This window comes from Ambystoma mexicanum, chromosome 2p, assembly GCF_040938575.1.
Source record: "Ambystoma mexicanum isolate Mex_15411 chromosome 2p, UKY_AmexF1_1, whole genome shotgun sequence".
Taxonomy (NCBI): Eukaryota; Metazoa; Chordata; class Amphibia; order Caudata; family Ambystomatidae; genus Ambystoma; species Ambystoma mexicanum.
The window spans coordinates 913,652,905-913,674,304 of NC_090923.1; the positions used below are offsets into that span (position 1 = coordinate 913,652,905).

Genomic DNA, 21,400 nt, shown 5'->3' on the forward strand with positions numbered 1-21,400 from the left:
ATTCGGACACTGATGTCCTGAACCTAAATCCACCTGACAATTCACCTGTTAGAAACACGTCTCCCATTGACGATCAGCCCACATTCAATGCCCTGTTGCGCAGAGCAGCAGCACATTTCGAACTGGACACTGGGGAGATCTCTCCGGAAATAGACTTTGTAGAAAGAGTAATTAAGGAGAAACCCCCAGTCAGCCAGACCATTCCCCTCCTCGCTTCAGTGAAGAGAAGAATCATCCCTTCGCTATCCACACCCGCACTAATCAGAGGAGTTAATCCAAGGATTGAAAAACTTTTCACTCCTTCACCCTCAGACCCGCTGTACATCAGGGGACATTCCATTCCGGATTCCCTTGTAGTAACGAATACAAGGAAGAGGGCAGGGGTGCCGCTGTCCACCAGTGAGGCACCATCTGACAAGGAGGGCAAGAGGTTATATGCCCTTGCTAAAAGAGTCACATCCTCGGCTGCCTTTTCGGCAAGAATTGCGAAAAACAATTCTTTGCTAGCTAGCTACGTGGACGCGCAGTGGGCCAAACTGCGCAAGGACGCCGAAGAAGCGCCGGAACCACTACGTACACGCCTGCTATCTACTATTGGCGAAGGAACCCAGGTCAACCAGAGTATTGTAAAGAACTCTCTGGATGCTGCTGAGACAGCGGGACGTTCCCTGGTTCAGGGAATACTCCTAAAACGCCATGTATGGCTGCGCAACTCGGGGTTCAAACCGGAGACACAGGCGTCTTTAATAAATAAACCTGTTGAAGACTCAAACCTCTTCGGGAAAGCGGTGGATGAGGCTCTGGAAATGGCTAAAAAAGAGTTCGATGCTATCAAAACTCTTGACTAGATCTCTAAGCCCACTACCAGACGCGGCTATGGCAACAAACGCTTTTTTCGTGGCCAACGCCAACAGCAGAGTCAGCAGCAACAGTACCCTGCCACCAGTTACCAGGCCAATAGTGGGCAGTACAGCCAAAGAGGCCAGCGCAGGGGCAAGGGGAGAGGTCGGGGGTCCGCCCCCAGAGGCTCCCAAGCCCCCAACAACACCAAGTGACGCGAAGATTCGCGTCCCCTCCCATGAAACACCGGTCGGGGGCCGGATAACATCCTTTCTTCCAGCATGGGAGGGAATAACGTCAGACCGCTGGGTACTTTCCACCGTAGCCCATGGATACTGCATCGAATTCAACAGTTCCCCAACATACAGACCCCCGAGGGGACGACGCATGACACCGGAACACCTTGCTATCCTTCTCCAAGAAGTACAACAGCTGCTGGAAAAAGGAGCCATAGAGGTCGTGCCTCTATCTCAGGTAACGCAAGGTATTTATTCAGTGTACTTCCTTGTACCCAAAAAGGATCTAACCATGCGCCCTGTATTAGATCTGCGCCCAGCGAACAAGTTTATCAAACCCCAGAAGTTTCGTATGGTGACCTTACAGGAAGTGATCCCACTGCTAAATCAGGGAGATTACATGACAACATTGGACATGAAAGATGCATACTTTCATATTTTAATGTTGCCAGCGCACAGAAGATACCTCAGGTTCATGATAGAGGGCAAACACTACCAGTTCAGAGTGCTACCCTTCGGCATAGCATCAGCACCAAGGGTATTAACGAAAGTACTGGCAGTGGCAGCGGCCCACCTGCGCAGGTTGTCCATCCCAGTTTACCCTTACCTCGACGACTGGCTCATAACAGGGGATTCTTACGAAACATGCTTCTCCAATACCCAAAAGACGGTAGACCTTTTATTCCAGTTGGGCTTCTCCATCAACGAAAAGAAGTCCAGCTTAGACCCCAGCCAAGTCAAACAATTCCTAGGGGCTCTAATTCGAACAAAGGACGGCCTCGTCTTCCCCTCCAACGAGAGGGTCCAAAACATGCTGTTTCAGATCCCTCAATATGTGACCGGTCGAGAGGTGACGGTACGTAAAGCAATGCGCTTGCTAGGCATGATGGCGTTGTGTATTTATTTGGTACCTCACGCGCGCCTGCGCATGCGCCCTATGCAAGAGTGGCTCAACAGCCAGTGGTGTCAGGCCAGCGGATTATGGGACGATCCAGTGGTGGTCTCGCAGGCCTTGGTTCTCTCGCTACGACGGTGGACAAAGGAAAACCTGGAAAAAGGGAAACCCTTTGCCGCACCCGCGGCGGAAGCCACTCTAACCACGGACGCATCCCTAACAGGATGGGGGGCTCACCTATCCCATCAGACTGCTCACGGAGTGTGGACTCCGAACGTAGCATCCAAACACATAAATCTACTGGAGATACTAGCTGTGTTCAAGGCGCTAAAAGCCTTCCAGGAACACCTACAAGGCAAAACTGTGTTGGTCCTTACAGACAGCACCACAGCCATGTACTACATCAACAAGCAGGGGGGCACCCACTCTCCAGGGCTGTCCAAACTGGCCCAGAATATATGGAAGTGGGCTCTCAAACAGAATATGTTCCTTCTGTCACAACATGTACCAGGGGACTCAATCTGCTGGCAGACAATCTCAGCAGAGATTTCCCCCTGCCCGAACGAAGAGTACGAATGGCGACTGCACGAAGACATCGTCTTCGACGTCTTCACACAATGGGGATTCCCAGAAATAGACCTATTCGCAACCCTGGAGAACTCACAATGCCTAAGTTACGCCTCCAGGTACCCTCAGAACCAATCCAAGGGGAACGGTCTGTTGATGCAATGGTCAGGGAAATTTGTTTACGCTTTTCCCCCGACTCCCCTTCTCAACAAGGTGGTGCACAAGATGCACCAGGAACAAGTAACCATGATACTGGTGGCCCCAATGTGGGCCCGACAGCCATGGTTCGCTCACTTGATGGAGATGTCTCTATCTCCCCCAGTGAAACTCCCCTGCCCGTACAACATGCTGTCTCAAGACAAGGGCAGGACTCTGCATCCATGCCCGCAGAACATGAACTTAGCAGCTTGGCTCCTGAGATCATAGAATTCGGACATCTACTGCTCCCGCAGAGATGTATGGACATTCTCAGGGAAGCCAGAAAACCTAACACTCGCCACTGCTACTCTAGCAAGTGGAAGAGATTTGTCATCTGGTGCAGAGGGAAAAGCATCAACCCAATTGACTGCTCTCCCACACATATTGTTCTATACCTGACCCACTTATTGGATTCAGGTCTAGTGTTCAATTCCATTAAAGTCCACCTAGCGGCACTTTCTGCATACACCACTTCCCAACTCAAGGGGATCCCTGTTATAAAGGCCTTCATGGAGGGAATAAAGAGAATACACCCCCCGATAGCTGACCCAGCTCCCGGATGGGACCTTAACGTGGTACTTACCAGACTCATGGGCTCACCTTTCGAACCCATGCACAAAGCATCTCTTAAAGACCTCACTCTTAAGACTGCTTTTTTAATAGCTATCACCTCCATCAGGAGGGTAAGTGAACTACAGGCTCGTTCTGTTCTAGACCCCTTCGTTACAGTTCAGAGATAAGGTGGTTCTACGCACGCACCCAAGGTTTGCTCCGAAGTTCATATTGAAATTCCACGTAAACCAGTCTATAGAACTGCCAACGTTCTTTCAAAATCCTTCCAACTTGGGAGAAAAAACTCTGCACACACTAGATGTGCGCAGAGCGGTCATGTTCTACATGGAAAGAACCAGACCACTGAGGAAGACTAATCAGTTCTTCCTCTCGGTGGCAGCAGGAAGAGAAGGGGATGCAGTTTCAAAGTCCACTATTTCTAGATGGATTGTTCAATGCATCACTCTCTGCTATACTCTTGCTAGGAGAGAACTGCCCTTTAGGCCAAGAGCACACTCTACTCGAGGCAAGGGGGCGACCATAGCATTCATTGCAAATGTTCCCCTGGAGTCCATCTGCAAAGCGGCTACCTGGAGTTCTGTGCACACCTTTACAAAACACTACTGTCTAGATGCACACTCAAGATCTGACTCCCAGGTGGGTCAGGCAGTATTAAGACATCTTTTCTCTACTGTTCCTTCTCATAACCCACTGCCAACTCCGGGTACTGCTCGCTAGTCTATGCACAGCATGTGATTCTAAGCAGATTAACAAGCATCAGAAGACTATGCATTACTTACCGTAAAGGCATTTCTGATGATTGTATCTGCTTAGATTCACATGCGCCCACCCTTCCTCCCCGCTCGGATGGAAGGAACATAGACTTCCTTTTATATCTCTCTTTTCTGTACTCGCTCACGTCTAGAAGGCTCCCTCAGGGCAGAAAAATACAAACAGAGGGACCTCGACGCGTGAGGGATTGTGGGTACAACACACGTCACTATAGGGATAGTATTTCAGACACGCCTTGTCGACGTCCCTTTTCGACTACGAAAAACAAAATGCAATACTCCGCAGTGACCACTGGATGTCAGACCTATGCACAGCATGTGAATCTAAGCAGATACAATCATCAGAAATGCTTTTACGGTAAGTAATGCATTGTCATCCCCTGCCACCAGCCTGTCCTGGACACATGCAAGTAACCATAATATGTCCAATAGAAATGTTATGGCGACAGTGTCCCTACCACGCTTCACTTTAAGGTGATGTGTGCAGCGAAAACATTAACAGAGAATTTTACAATGAGTTCTCCTGCACTGATCTGTCATAGGGACTGATTATTGCCCTCAAAACAAATGAGCTTGGCAAGGCAAGCGAAGTAAAAAGGCTTCACTTTCCTCAGCGTCAGGACAGGTTACAGACAATAGCAACATGTTGGTGTTCAATTGATGTCTATGAAGTGAAAGCAGCAAAAAGAAAATGTTTACTAGCAGTCAACTTGCAAGCACACAAAGTAAGGTTCATACAATATAAACTCCAAATACTCTTTAGTTAAAGTAGTTGGAAGCTTATAAACCTTTGTTCATAGGAATTAATGGGGCAAAGCCAGTAGCTTCTGGTTATAAGCAAAATGATATCAGAATTCCAGGGGAGTTGGAGAAGGCTTTAACCTCTGGGTAGCGAGCATCGAACACAAACATTTGCAGATTGGAAAAACGGCAAAAGGGCTACTTCAGCAGGAGAAGCATGTAGGAGCATGATTACACATCAAAACTGGGCATGTGGTTGTTCCAGGTAAAAAGGGCATTGCTGTTGATTTTTTATACTGTCGTGAGGATATTTTATTTATGTATTACTTGGTTTTTATAACGTGCGTAATACCATACCAGAGTTTCTTTTCTTAGCGCGGGTCTGGGATTCAAACCTCTGATCTGCATGGTCCAAGAGCAGCGTATTGCCTCTGTGCTATCCTCCCTTCACAACAGTGAACGGATGATGGCACAGTCCCAACAGTGCACCATTAAGTGGACTATGGTCTGAGAGTATACACTAGTGACTATAGTGAATATGTTGTACGTTTCTCTACCTTGATCCATCCTTCCTGTCATTGGCGCAAATTATCAGATTATTTGGTGTTAGTGAATCAGCAATCTATCTAATGGGGATTCAGCAGTCTGAGGAAGGGACCGACCTGGAGGTGGCCCACATTCGTTTTGCTTTTCCACCGGTTTGTTGCTGTTCAGAGCTTGTTCATGTCTCATTGTATTGGTGTGTACAGTCCATCAGTTTGTAGGGGAGTGGTCTAAGGGCTTGGCATAAAGGTGCCACTTTGTTGAGTCACTTGTACTAGCCAGTACAAGATTGATAACATTGAATGTTTTAAATAGATGTAATTGCTACAAAGGCAACCCCTCACTAAACGGTGATGGCATGACGGGGTCTGGAAATGCCTCCACAATGCACTTTCACCTGTTTACCTGTAGCAACCTTGAAAGGAGAAATGCTTAAAACTGTCAATTTGAACTTGTTCCATACATATATGATCATACTTTGACAATAAATAGGTCAAAGAACCAAAAAAGGGTCCCACATACACATTGCAATTCAGGACATTTTGAAAAACTCAATCAAAACCACAAGCTGCAACAAATTAAAAAAAGCTTCAAATAGCACTAGAAAACTTTTTGACATAGTAAAATCATTCGAGAAACCCAATACCCTCTAAGTACCTATTGTGCCTACCATAGAAGATACTTTAACAGTCCACGCCGCATTTGAAGAGAAAATCATCCAATCACACACACAAATCAAAGACAAATTGCAGCACAAGACTACTCCAGGCGATCTCACCTGCCAGAAAGACCACCAAATCTCTAGTCAGTCACGATCTAATTTTTCATTTTCTAAAATAGAGGTATGTGACATGGAAAACATACTACAGTCTGAGACCCAAAGCATGTTCCGAGAACATTATTCCTTCAAAAATCATATTAAACCATCAGGAAATCTTTTCACCCTTTCTCATCACATTAGTTAATGCATCCTTCAGGGAAGCAAGGGTGCCCAAGGGCATTAAGACTGGAAATCACTCAATACAAAAAAGCCCAACCTTGACCCAACTAACCTTTGACCCATTACTAACTGCAATGTCCTTCTTAAACTGGACAACCGCATATAAACAATATCAATCATTAATTGAGGCGGAAAACATCTTACGTGTCAAACAGTCAGGCTTTAGGCCAAATTATAGCACGACTGCTCTTATAGATCTTCAGTCTCATATGCTACAAATCATCAACGAAGGCACAGTGGGCATTCTGACCCTGTTGAATCTATCCGAACTGGTGGACCATGGCATTTGGAAAGAAACACTGGGCCATTCAGGTCAATGCTCGGATCAGGTGGTAGAATGGTTTTTCATCGTTTGTCGTACAGGGAAGCAAGACTCCAATGGGGGTGATGTGCAAGCTCCCAAGTCCCCTATGTGGTGTGGTGTTCCACAGGGGGCAAGTCTTTCCCCATTGCTCTTTCATCTCTGTCAGACACCTTTGCTCACTTCTGGATGGACCTGGCATAAATGGATATAAAAACAGAGTTAATGATTTTTGGTTCAACAGACACATGCGCCAAACTAGACACTGAATACTCAAAATTCCCAATTGGCGCAAATTGCATACCTATCCTTGATAAAGTAAAGACATTGGGAATCCAAGTGGAGGCTACCCTTGGCTCTGATGCACACGTCAACCAGATGTCAAAAAGTTGTAATTATTCCCCCATCTCTTGAAAAACATCTTCCCCTACGTATCGCAGAATAATGCGGCAACCATCCCTGAGCTACAGTATTTTCCAAATTGGACTACTGCAATTCCCTGTTGATTGGTTCCTCAAGCACCAATATGGGTAAGTGTCAGCTAATACAAAACAACGCCCTACGTATCTTGAACAAACTCGCGAAATGCGAGCACGCTACTCAGCAGAGGAAGAACCTACACTGGTTATTCGTCCAAGACAGAATTCATTTAAAAATTGGGTCATTGTCCATAAATCTGTATATGGACCTGCCCCACTATATCGAATCTGATGCCCCAGTACATACCAACCAGAGCACTGCGTTCAGCAGGGAAAAAACATATCAAACGCCCAAGATAGAAGCAGGAAAAAGGGACTAGGAAAATCTTTCAAGTCAAAGCAGCCAAATTCTAGAACCTCATGCCCACTACTTTGACGGAGGACATCAATTTGAAAACCTTTAAGAAAGCCTTAAACTCTTATTTAGGAAATTCTCCTGCCCCTCCTGGGGTTCTCCTCCCCAGCTTCTCTGCCCTGTATCGTTTATGTATGGCATGTCCTTCATGTTTTTGTAACCGTGCCCGGTGCCTGCAGGCTTTCGGTGCTCTATAAATACATATATAAAAATTAATTTAGTCCTTAAACTGCTTAATCCTATAAATCCTGCCCTTCGTGCATTGCCTTATATGGCAATCTGTGCATGCCTGCTTGTTAGAGACATGTCAGAAGGGAGCACTTCCCTTACTGAAATAATGCTGAAGTTGAGTTCAATCGCTGAAAAGAATTTAATTGTATGTCTTTGTACTTCCTCCGTTTCCTGATATTGTGATTGTGTCACAGGTTTGTCAAGAAATCTACCCAGTTGAGGGCTTTTTCTGAAATCAATATTAACATTTTGTCTCTTACACAGGGTTTATCACAATGACTCCACAGCTTTTCATCAACTACAAGATGAAGTCTGTTGCACATCTTCCTTGGAGGATGTTGACTTATAAAGCCCTCAACACTTTTATTGATGACCTTTTTGCCTTTGTCATCCGTATGCCAATGATGTACCGGATAGGCTGCTTGCGAGATGGTAAGAAAACGAATGTTGGATATTTGGCCCATTATGTTTGTTTTTGATATAGTGGTTGGATTAATCTTTGTAAAGTTATGAGAGCATTTGTCAGAAGGCAGGGAGATATGGTATGTGATGGCATGGCATGGTATGGTTCCAGAGCTGATTTTGGAGACCAGAATTCCGAATGATCCAGTTTCTAATTTTCTGTCACTTATGTTCTCTGATATGCTGGGCATGTCTGTGTCACTACCAGCCCTCCCTTGCAGCGGTTAACACCCAGGCTTCACTCCAGGAGACTCATGCCTCAAGTCAAACTCAATAGCCATCTTGGAATCTGGCAAGCTGGAGGTCAATTGTCCGCAGTTTTAGGAGGGTTTATCTCTTCCCATGTTTGCATGTGCAAACCCCCCACTGAGTGTTTTGGCACTACCTGACCAGAAAAGGAGATTGTGGTGCATCGAGTGAGGTTTGGGTAAATCCCTTTCTACTTACAAGCTTGGTTTACTTCTTTCCATTAAGTTGCCCCGCCTATTATTTAAAGGGCAATAGGGCCCTGGAACTTGGTCTATGAGAACACATTAACTTGAAAGCAAATAATCAACTGGTCTTTATTAGCAAGGAATTAGGCTTGACGACAGACTTTTAAGCAGTTGCCGGAAAACTATATTTGCGGCTTACTGTGTCCAGTATATTTCATTTGTCACCAGTTCATAGTGCTGTACATTAAAACAATGCAGACTCCACCCTATGTAAGACAATGCACATCTTTGCACATGCAATTACCCTGCCGCATATCTCCTTCCTGTTGCTCATTCTGGAACCTGACGAGAACCAGGATTTCTGGTAATAAGAGTCCTTAGCTGGGGCCACCTGTGGGGTCCCCTTCCTCTTTAATGTATGGCCAAAGGGAATGAACTGTAACCCTGATCTGGTTGGGGAGGTCACCTTAAAGATATTTATGTATGATTTATATTGTAGCTGCTTTTGGAGCCACCACCCATCCAGCATACACATGGAAGGATGCACTTTTATATGCACTGATAACATTTTTTTTATCCTTTATTAGGCCTCTGTTCCAGTCATAGCTTTACCCTGTTTATCTTCATTAGTTGGGGATGGCAAGATGGCAAGAGAACTCCCCATGTCGATGTTTCTGACTTTTCTGCTTCTCCTTCTCACATAGCTTGAATTACTTTTTAGAATTCCCCCCCTTCCTCCCTCCGGTGTTACCTACTCCTTCCTGATAGATTTGTCAGTCTGCAATCCTTCTATGGCATTGGGTCTTGGATGGATTCACATGCTCATGAATATACCCAGTCACGCTGGAAATACTAGGTAAATTTAAAGCCAATGACATGCGTTCTCCTAAACTCCACCCCTGGCGGCCATCTTCAGAATTTGACCACATGTTTCTCGTTTTGGGTTGTCCTCTGGCTTCGCTCCTCAAAAATCGATAGCTTTAAGCTCTTTTTTTGCCTATTTTTGAGAAATGTCTTCATCTCTTCATTGTCTACAGTCAAGTTGTGACTACTGGTGGCGGGGACCCGTTGCTGGAGAAGATACTCAGTCCATCAGATCTTCAGCTCATGGCGCTACAAGCACAGGCTTGGGCCTTGCTCTAACACCATGGCAGATGCCCCGAAAGAAAAGTATTTTCAGGTCCTGCGAAAACCTCGGCCTCAAGAATATCTATCGAAGATCGGCACCTCAATTACGTCTCCATCCTGACATAGATGCGGACGATTGTCCGATTTGCCAGCCGTTTTCCTCGAAGACGTGGAAGGTTGGTGGCTTGGATCGAAGAGCGTAAACCTCTTGCGCGCCCTCTGTGGGTAGTCCTGCCTCTTTCAGGGCTGGCAGGTCCAAAGAGCATGCTCCCTTAAGTTAAAAGAAGTTCAGGGCCTTTGAGGATGCTTCCTTGCTGAAGATCCAAAAGAAGGTTAAATCACACACTCAATCGCCTTCTACGTCGACTGTCGCTACAGGACCCAGCTCGGAGAGAGGCCGGTTGCCGTCACCAGCTCCGCCGACGGTTAGCCTACCGGCAGGCAGGCTGCCTCCATCCGCGAGAAAGTCGCTGGCATCAACTACCAAAAATGTCTACAAAGAGCAAGTCATTGAAGGACCTGTAGCCGGCTGCACTGTTGTCAACATGAGCCTCGTCAACCACTTAATCCACCAAGACTGCCGCCCCATCGACGAGTACCTCGTTGACGACTCAGTCTACAAAGTCTGCTCTTCCTTCAACTGCTGCAACTACAAAATGTTTGTCCATGACAGTCACCTTTACAACTGTGACAATTACCATGCCTAGGGTTTCCCTGCTGCCTAGACCTCCGTCAGTGGTTGAACCACTGCTCCTGTCATCACCACTTTCCCCAAGGGCTCTGAGTTTGAGACACGCCCCCATTTCTGGACTTCCTGCCCAGGCCCACCAAGGTTGCACCACTCTTCACTCTGGCACCTCTGGGATCCCCCAGAAGGTCTACAGCGAAGTACAGCAGCTCTGAAAAAGACCTGTCCAGAGGGGTTTTACTCTAATCAGGAAAGGGTTCAAGGGGAACCAGACTCCATTCTGCCTATGCCTCATCAGAGGTCTATGGCCCGCAAGCCTTCCCAGCTGTTTAGCCCTCCTCCTGTCCCTGTTCAGGAAGAAACCCTCTGAGGCCTCCTCTGGCTCAGACAACGCCACCTCATAAGGCACCTGTTACCCCTCGGCCACTGCCAGTTGCGCTGCCCCCCTGTGGTGGAGGGACCAGATCAGACGGACACTGACACGGTTGCCACTGGTACACACACACACACACACACACACACACACACACACACACACACACACGGACACACACACACACACACACACACACGGACACACACACACACACGGACACACACACACACACGGACACACACACACACACACGGACACACACACACACACACGGACACACACACACACACACGGACACACACACACACACACGGACACACACACACACACACACACGGACACACACACACGGACACACACACACGGACACACACACACGGACACACACACACGGACACACACACACGGACACACACACACGGACACACACACACGGACACACACACACGGACACACACACACGGACACACACACGGACACACACACACGGACACACACACACCCACGAGTTTGATGATTAGGTTGCCACGTATGGGGAACCTTTATACGTCGATGCGTCTGCCAGGGCTTCTCCACCAGACAAGTTTGGGTCTTTCCACTCTATAATATTGAAAACTGCTAAGCTATTAAACCTGTTACCGGAAGAGAAGGAAGGTTTCCTTTTCTAACGATTGGAGTCCTCCAAGAAAACCATTGTCTCAGTCCCCTTGTTGGATGTCAATATGGGAGGACGGTTTAGCGGTCATGAAGGCTCCTAATACCACTCCTGCTAAGCGTGACCAGTTGGAGAAGAGATACCGGGTTCCAGACTCTGCCCCAGGGGCACAGGTCCCAGTCCTCGCCAGACTCGTTGGTCTCGGCCGCTACTATAAAGGGGTCTTCAACCCCTTCTTTGTCCATGGTGCCTCTGGACAAGGAGGGTAAGAAGCTGGATGCTGCAGGAAAGCGCATCACGACTACGGCGCATCAACGGTTAATGCCGCCAATGCCCTTGCCATCCTGTCAAGGTACGACGGAGTTGTTATAAGTTGGTGCCCATCCTCGACTTCCTCCCTGACAAGTAGGTCGAAACCTTGGCCCTGTTCCAGGAGGGTAGAGGTGGCGTCCGACCATGCCATCACCGGTGAACTCGACATTGTGCCTCCAGCTTTTGCCAGATGTGGAATGGTGTGACCCTTCGCCAAGATTGGCTCAAGGCCTCAGACTTCCACGTTGATGGTGCAGACCAAGGTGCTTGACCTGCCTGTCGATGGCGACAACCTGTTTGGCACAGTGATCGACAAAACTCTTCAAGCCATAAAGACTGGCACTGAGATGGTGCGTTCTCTGGGCACCCTTCAGCAGCGGAGACCGTCCTTTTTGTTTCCCTAGGGGGGGGGGGGGGGTTGGGGGAAGAGTTTCCAGGTCTTCATTTTCATCGCCCCCTCTCGTCAGCCCTCCCACTCTACCACCCAGGAAGCTTGTAGGGGACGCTGCCAGGCCTGCAGCATTGGTACCCTGCGTCCTCATCGCCGCCCCCCCCCCCGTCCCCGTCCCCGTCCCCGTCCAGGATGCAGATGCTGAAGCAAGCCTGAACCATCCTAGGATCCACGTCCCCACTTCTGCACCCCAATGGAAGGCCGACCATCAAACTTTGTCCATCAGTGGCAAAAGATCTCCACGGACAAATGGGTGCTTGATGTCCTTCAACAGAAGCATGTTTTTAGAATTCCAGGACAAATGCCCACACATTGCTCCTGTCACGAGAGAAGAATTCCACATGGAGATTGAAGCCATACTAGGCAAAGGGGCAATAGAACCAGCCACTCAGCGCCTTAGGGTCTCTGGAGTGCACTCAAGATACTTTCTGGTACCGAATAAGTCAAGGGGGTGGACCCAATCCTAGACCTGCAATGCCTCCACAGGTTCCTCAAATGCCTAAAGTTCTGGATGGTCACGTTGCAGCACATACTCGACCAACTGGAGGAAGGGATTTCCCAGCGATCTTAGACCTGAAAGATGACTACTTCCGCATCCTCATTCATCACAAACACTGGAAGTTCCTGCGGTTTGTCATTCAGGGGCAACATTGCCAATTCAAGGCCTTGCCCTTCAGCCCAAAATCCGCCCCAACGGTGTTCACCAAATGCCTGGCACCGGTGGCAGTGCATTTGTGCCGTAAAGAAATCCGCATCTACCCTTACTTGGACGATTGGCTCATCCAGTCCCGCTCCCGGTAACCCATCACACTGAAGATGCCATCCAACTTCTGGCTAGATTGATTTCAATCAACTATCCGAAGCCCTGCGTAGTGCCATCTCGGAACGCACTGTTCACGGGAGGCCCGACTCGGCAAAGTCTTGTGTCTGGAAACTCCCTCGGAAGTGAGGGTCCAGGCCATCCTGGGAAAGGTCCAACGGCTGTCAATGTCCTCGGTTGCAACAGTCCAGTCCATCAAGTCCCTGCTGGGGAGGATGTCTTCCTGCATCCATCTGGTCCCCTTTTGCAGGCTACAGATGAGACCCCTTTAGGAATTTCTGGATGCCAGATGGCAACAAGTCACTGGCGCATGGACTGACCAAATTGCTCTCAATCGGCCATTCCGTCAAGCCCTGTAATGGGGGTCAGTTCGTCCACACCTCTCAAAGGGCACTCCATGTCAGATCCCTGTGTATCCGGCTGCAGTCAAGACCAATGCCTCTCTGGAGGGTTGGGAAGATCACAAAGGGCATTCTCACGCCAGGGGCCTCTGGCTCCCAGAGGAAAAGGAGTTGCACATCAACATCTTGGAAATGAGGGCAGTCTTCTGAGCCCTCCAGTCTCTTCAGCCCCGGCTCCAGGGAACACCACCACCATGTTTAACATCAGGAAACTGGGCTGGACAATTACCCCCGCCCCCCTCCTACCACCTTTGCTCTCCAATGGCATCTTCAGAACATTCCCTCCAGTTAAAGCTCTTGGGTTGCCGGCATGGGAGCTCAACGTGGTACTGTCTAAACTGATGAGGCCTACTGTTGAAGCAATGCATCAAGCCCCTTTAAAGTTTGTTGTGCATGACAGCCTTCCTGGTGGCAATCACCTCGGCCAGGAGGGTCTGGGAAATACAGGCCCTCTACTGTAAGCCTCCATATTTGTCCTTCCATGCTGCTAAAGTAGTTTTACAAACTCATCCTTCCTTCATGCCAAAGGTTCCGTCGGACTTTCATCTCAACAAGCGTTTGTTTCTGCCACTTCTTCAAAAATCCTTCTTCGCCTGCTGAAAGGGCGTTGCATTCGCTGAAGGTTGCACATGCTCTGAATTTCTATGTTGAGTGCACAAAAGACCTTTGCACAATCTCAGCTTTTCATCAATTTTGGACCTATGGGACATGGGAAGGCCCTATCTAAATGCCTCCATCTCCAGGTGGCTCTCCGGCTGGATCATGCATTGCAATCGTCTGACCAACCGGCTGCTTCCAGGCCAGCCGAGATCCCATTCCACCATGGCAATCGCAGCAATGACAGAGTTTCTCTTTGGTGTTCCACTAGTTGACATCTGCAGGGCTGCTATGTGGATGTCTACCCACACCTTCACAAGATTCTACTGTATCAACAGGAATTTGAGGGAGTAATCACAAGTCAGCCAGGCAGTGCTGCGCAACCTGTTTCAGGTGAGTCTGTCCCAGGCTTAAGTGTATTGCTTCTGTGAGCCTTGCCACCTCCCGTGGTTGTGTATTTGTACTGCGGTGTAAAAGTATATAAGAGCATTTGAATCCATGCAATACCCCATGCTGGAGAAAGAACAAGTTACTTGCCTGTAACTCCTGTTCTCCAGAATGGGGTGTGGCATGGATTCACATGCTTATGAATATTGTCTGTCAGGCTGGGAATCCTCGGTAAAAGAAAGTTTCAGTTTAGTTTCTAAACTGTCTGTCTCCTATAAACCAATCACTGAGCTCTGGGTCATACTGCCCCCAGCCAATGACTGCCCTCTAGCTAAGCCCCTTCTCTGGCAGCCATCTCCAGATGTTTACTACACGTTCAAGAGTTGGGAGTCCTTGCGTTTTTCTCTTTGAGCTTTCTGCATTTTCTCGCATTTTTAGCCAGGAAAACTGTTATCAGTTAAATTGAGCCTGTGTGCTCCATCGCTTATCCTTCCGATTAACAGGGACCTGTTTTTCAGCATCTTTCATTGCCCCTCAAGGGCATAAATCATTGAGTGTTCTTCTTGGAAGCTTCCAGAAGTCTTCAGGCCTTCACTGTGCCGGATCATGTTGGAGGAGGAGGACGGAGCTTCCCTCCTCCGGCTGTGCACCAGCTTCGGTTTGTGAATGTTTTTTTTTTCGGATGACAAGCATTCCCAGTGCCTGTATTGTCTACATCCAGCGCATAAAGAAGATTGTGAGATCTGCCATGGCTTCACCAAGCACAAGAAGGATCGACATGTCCAGTTGGTGGAGTGGCTCAAGACCAGGGCCTCTACCCCGGGTGATTCTCAGGGGCATGCCTCACCCCGATCCAGCCAACCTGAGCTGGCTTCTAAGTCCTTTGAGGGTGCTCCATCCGTGGGGGCCCTACAGAAGGCCAAGCACTGCAAGTCTGCTTCCGTCGGGGTTGCCCCGCAAGCGGTTCCCGCGACGGTCAGAGCGCATTCATAATCTCCGTTGGCCTCCATATCCAGCCTCTGCTCCAGCTCTTCATCCAAGAGGAAATCAGCTACCCTGGGGAAGCTGTGGGAGACACAGAAGAAGGCCAAGCGCAGGGCAAGGTGTCTGGACTGCCTGTGAAGAGGGCTAAGCAGGACAAGGCCGGTCTGCCCGTGACGGCCCAGGTGATCCAGGCCAAATCATCCTCCTCAATCGAGATGGTGGTGGCCTCCCGTCCGAAGGCAAAAGGGGCTGACCCCATCCAGGGTTCCCCGGCGGCAGCCAGAGTGTCTCTCCCTGCCAGGCAAGAGTTGTCGTTCAGTCGATAGAAAAGACTCCGGAGAAGAGGATGCCGGAGCTTAGCCCGGGACCGACCCTCAGGACCCGAAGAAGGGGATGGGGGAGAAGAACTTCAGGGCACGGACATGTCTTAGTTTGACAAGGAGGAGGCACTTTCCGTCCACCCCATCCACGGTGGTGACGACGATGGGACCGACGAAGAGCTGCCCACCGGAGGCAACGACATCAACACCGTCGATGGGGACGACATGGGCGCTGGGCCCATCGACCCTGTCCCCCAGGTGCCCCCTAAAGACTTATCTTAGGATATCCTCTCGACACTCCACACGCTGGTGATGGAGATTCAGAGGAGGTTTGCCGACCGCTCCACCAGCGGCACCACCAGTGACACATTTGACACCGGGGCAGCCACCAGCGGGGAGGAGGAGACATCCTATGTCTCCATTCCAACCGTCGCTGCCCTCCCCCACTAGGGGGACGGACAGCGACAACGGATACGGACGATGACTAAGTGGGATCTTTTCATTCCATGATTGCCCGGGCGACTGAGCCTTCCAGCTCACCCTGGAGGCTTCCTGTACCAACGCTGGGAGACGAAGAGGAAGACTAGCCTGTCTGGTCCCCTCCTGGATGACGTCTGGGATGAGGGGCTGCTGGTGCTGAAGAACCCTGCTCCAGCGAAGAGAAATCGGATTGAGGAAAAGTACCGGGTTCCAGAGTCTTTGCCCAAGTGTCTCAACCGTCGCCGGATTCGGTGGCCGCCAGGAAGAAGTCATTGAGTTGTCTTCTTCATCTGTACCCCCCAGACAACGAGGGGAAAAACTGGATTCCATTGGTAGAAAGGTAATCTACTCTGCGACTATGGTAAAAGCGGCCAACGCCCTAGCGATCGTGGCCAGATACGACGGGAGCTTTGGTACAGGATTGCTCTGCTCCTGAACGGGTCAAAGCTTTGGAGATCCTCCAGGAAGGTGAGGTGGCGTCGGACCATGCCATCACAGTGGCCCTGGACATTGCAGACAAAGGTTTCTGCCAGATGGGCAACATGGTTTGCCTTTGCCATTGTGACTGGCTCAAGGCCACCAACTTCAGGAGGGAGGTCCAGACGAGGGTCCTAGTCATGCCGTTCGACGGAGACAACCTGTTCAGGAAGGCCGTCGATGAATCCCTCCAGGCCATCAAGAACGACACGGAGAGGGCCTGTGCCTTGGGCACTCTGCAGCGATACCGGACGTCCTTTCATTCCTCAGGAGGGTAGTCTAGCAGGTCTTCGAGGGATTTTGGCAGGGGATCATCCTCTTACTGCCAACCCCTCCTGTTCATCGACCCAGGAAGCCAACAGGCCAAGACTGTTCCGCTCGTGACCGCCGGTGAATGCTCCGGCCCCAGCGTGGGAACTCGATGTGGTGCTGATTAGGCTCATAGGGGGGAGGAGGGGGCCATTCGAACCTATGCATTCAGTCCCGCCCAAGTTTCTGTAGTGGAAGACGGAGTTCCTCGTGGCCATCACTTCGGTAAGACGAGTAGGTGTGGTCCAGGCCTTGTCATGCAAGCGGCCTTACTTGACTTTCCACTAAACGAGGGTGGTGCTGCGAACGCACCCCTCCTTCATGCCCAAGGTTCTGTCGGAATTTCATCTCAACGAGCCATTGGTGTTGCCTGTGTTTTTTCCGCCGCATTTGTCACCGGCTGAAAGGACTTTGCACTCGCTGGATGTGGCTAGGGCACTGAAGTTTTGTGGCCCACCCGAAGAGTTTCCAGAAAACTTCTAAACATTTTGCGAACTTTGGTCCTGTGAACCATGGGAAGGCCCTGGCTTCCATTTCCTGGTGGCTCTCCAGCTGTATCACTCACTGTCACCAGTTGGCAAACCGACCACTGCCAGGCCGGCCAAAAGCCAATTCTTCCAGAGCCATTGCTGCTACCATTCCTGTCTGGTGTGCCAATGTTGGAAATTTGCAGGGCTGCTACGTGGAGGTTGATGCACACCTTCACGAAATTCTACTGCGCCAACAGGGATTCCAGCTAGGAGTCGGTCGGCTAAGCAGTGCTGTGCAACCTGTTCGCTTGAAGGTGAGCCTGGTGAGGAGGTTAGAGATTGCTTCTGTTGAGCCTTGCCACCTCCCGTGGTTGTGCATGAATGTACTGCTATGTATTCTTTATTCATGAGCATGTGAATCCATGCCAGACCCCATGCTGGAGAAGGAACAAGTTACTTACCTGTAACTTTTCTCCAGCATGGGTCTGGCATAGATTCACATGCAAAACGTGCTAGCAATTGTGAAGATGGCTGCCAGAGGGCAGCATGACCCAGAGCTCAGCAATTGGTTTATAGGAGAAGGACAGTTAAGAAACAAAACTGAAGCTGTTTTTTCCTTTACCGAGTATTCCCAGCCTGACGTTGGGGAATATTCATGAGCATGTGAATGAGAATCTATGACAGACCCATGATGAACAGTTACAGGTAAGTAACTTGTTACTTTTCTGGCATGGTTATTGCGTGGATTCAGATGCAAATCCTCCCTCCTTCCACTCTCTGGCTCTTCTTGGTTCATACTGCCACTTTGCATGCACAATCTGAAGCTGTCCACAAGGGGTGGAATTTAGGAGGACGGGTGTCATTGGCTGGGGCAGTATGACCCAAAGGCGACACTGATGGGGCTATAGAGGAGACGAGATGTTTTTCTTTTTATTAAACTGATTTCAGTTTACTGAGGATTCCCAGCCTGACGGGGAATATTCATGAGCATGTGACTCCATGCAAGACCCAGGTTAGTAACTTGTTGCATAATGTCTAATAACTTTCCTGGGTTCCTCACTCATGCCTATGTACTTGGGCTAGCCCCTCTCTGGGGGCCCCTGTCATTATGGTTTGAGCCACATAATGACTGTTCCCTTTGCATTATGATTCTCTGGAGACAAACTGAGGAGATCCTAAGAGGGGCCCTTCTCAATCAGACTCTGTTCACAGCATCAGTCACCTGAAACCAATATTCTCCCTTCCACTAACTCACACCTTCTAATGCTCTTTGTTAGGCAGCCCTTACACTCTTATCTATCATTGGTCAAGATTCATGACAATCATGTAGTCCCCATGCTACAGCTACTCCCTTCCTACAGATCGCTTGCTACCCCCTTACAGCCACATCACTGCCATTGCAGTGCACAGCCACCCAACCAATAGATTGTGTGGTTACATACAGGTGTCGGAGCAGAGACATACCTGCAGTTAGATGACAGGATTACCTTTATGTCCAGCTGACCATTGTAGTGCTAAGTGGCAAAGTAGCCAAGGCAACTCTCGGGGGGGGGGGGGGAGGGGAGGGGGAGTTGGGTGGTTAAATGAACATGTTATAGCATTCAATAAGGGTATGTTCACATAATATATTATTCAAAGTATATCTTTATCTTACTGTGCAAGAGACAAGGCAGTGCAGAATTGCAGTTGAGTAACTATATAAAAGCAGTTCAATTCTTCAATGAAATTCTTCTTGAAGTTGTGAGCCTGCAAGTTTGCCTCAGAAGGATAGGTCAGAGTAGCCGGGGCCTTTGGGCACCGAAGTTGATCAAGATAGCATAGAAATGTCCTGTTGGGGCACAATTACATTTTTGGTGATGCTGTGGTCTCATTAAATCAGATCACCAGTACTATTATTTTTTTTCCCTTTTCTACATTTATTTTTTTGGGGGTCTTAAAGGGACTTCTGCTGAAGTTCCCCCTGCTACGACATCCCTTTTTCACTCATTTGGAATGTGTGGCCCACGGTCACCCATAAGGCCCCCAGAGGACCTATTGTGATTATATCACCCTACATTGGCTTTAGGGTTAGGCTGGTGGCAGCTAATATTTTAGTGTTGCCATGGGTGTATGCCGATTTGCAGATTTTGTAGCCATTGGAATACTCATTGGGGGGGGCATTTAAAGGCATGTTTTTGGCCATTTTGTTTTAGGGGCTTCTATTGTTCAGGTAGACCATGAGGCAGGCCTAAAATGGCTCTTCTGGCCACATGGCCTATTTGTGAGCACATGGTGGTAGCCTCTATGGTGGTTTGAAATGGTATTGGCCAGCTCCTGGCCCTGTAAGGGGGGGGGGAGATAGGCCTGGTTGTTTGGAGGTTTTTGAGGTGAACCTGATTTGGCTGGCTGCCAAAACCTTTGCTTTAAATGCCCCAATGGGATTGGTGGACTGATGGAAGCTAGCTCCTATCGTCAAGGTACAGATGAGGGAAATCCTGTTCCTACACTCAGTTCTGTCTGTTGGAAGACAAGCAAGTCTGCTTACCCGCTGGAAGATTTTGAGACTGTTGGGTAAGAATTGATGTAACACTGGATGAGACTAAACAACACGTATCTGCTTGGTATTCGGTAACCCACCTTTTGGTATAGGTCTGTACTGCACAAGTTGGTAGTGTGACTGAGCAACTGGGCCTATCTGAAGAGGGGTACATGTGAGCTGTAGCAATGTAATTCATCAATGCAAGTAACACTTACGCTCAAGGTTTCAGTTTATACATAATTATTTATTTAATTAACAATCCGTTTTAAATAAGCATTCTTTAAAAAGGCAATTCATGTAACAATGTAAATATACTCTAACGTTACTGTTCAGTATCCGCACAAGTTAGTGGATAATCTTCAGATATGCTTCTTGCACAATTCCTACACCCTGAGGTGACTTCATTAATGGCATTTATGTATCACACTAGTTATACTTTGCAGATTCTGAGTTTGCACAAAGGAAAGGAAAAGGTTAAACGGGTTCTCAATATATGTGAGGACATGCATCTTCCAATGAAATCTAGACAAGCCTTTCCCAGCAGTAAGAGTCTAAAACAAGTTGCCACCTATGAGGGACAAACACTATCAAAGTCAATGGGCTAAAAGTCTTTCCTGGGAGCCAGGACAGCCAAAGTCTATTGGAACACAAGTCTATGGAGCTGATGCGCTTCTTAGATTCATAGTTAGGGTTGTTGTAGTGAACCCAAAGGGTACTGCATACAATCTTACCTGACTTCCTGGCAATAGGAACCCAGCCTTTGGTATAAGCCTGTACTACACAGGTTTGTACGTGTTGAGCAGCCAGGCTTATCTCAAGAGGGGTCAATGTGAACTGTAGGGGAGTTAGAGATTCACAGTGACATGCATTCAATTAAACACTTACACACAAGGTTTCTTGAATAAACAATTATTCATTTATCAGTCAGTTAGGGTAAGCCTTCTTCAGAAGGGACCAATATAACAGTAACACTCAAATATACTTCACAAAATACACACCCTTAATATCTCTAAAGCAGTGAGTACCCTTTTGGGATGGCCCACAGACACAACCTACACCTTCGGGTGACTTCATGATCTAGGGTGCTGGGGACATTAGTAGGTCACTGTTGCATTTAGAATCATTTAGGAGTAAGTCAAAGGAAAAGGTTATTAGAACATACAAGAGACTGCAAATATTCTCAAGCAGGCAAATACTTTCAGATCCCCTAATAAGAGTAATTCGGTAGAACAGGCTAAGACAAAGTCAATGGGCAAAAGTCTATGAGCTGAAGCACCTCTTTGCAGGTAAGTAAGAATATTCTTTGCATGATGTTTTAGAAGTCTTTGAAGAAAAAGAAGAATCAATGTAGGGCCACAAGCTGTTAGACTTGTGAGTAGAAGAAGGTGCAAGCAACTCTACA

At 48.4% G+C, this 21,400-nt stretch overlaps 1 protein-coding gene across 1 annotated transcript in view; it reads left to right on the plus strand.

Moving 5' to 3' along the window:
* The window catches only part of CLPTM1 (CLPTM1 regulator of GABA type A receptor forward trafficking), a 667,007-nt gene that overhangs the window by 540,653 nt on the left and 104,954 nt on the right, over positions 1-21,400 (plus strand). Inside the window, exon 13 of the mRNA XM_069644626.1 lies at positions 7,994-8,161. Coding sequence (XP_069500727.1) covers positions 7,994-8,161 — 168 coding nt within the window. The remainder of the gene's footprint in view (positions 1-7,993; positions 8,162-21,400) is intronic.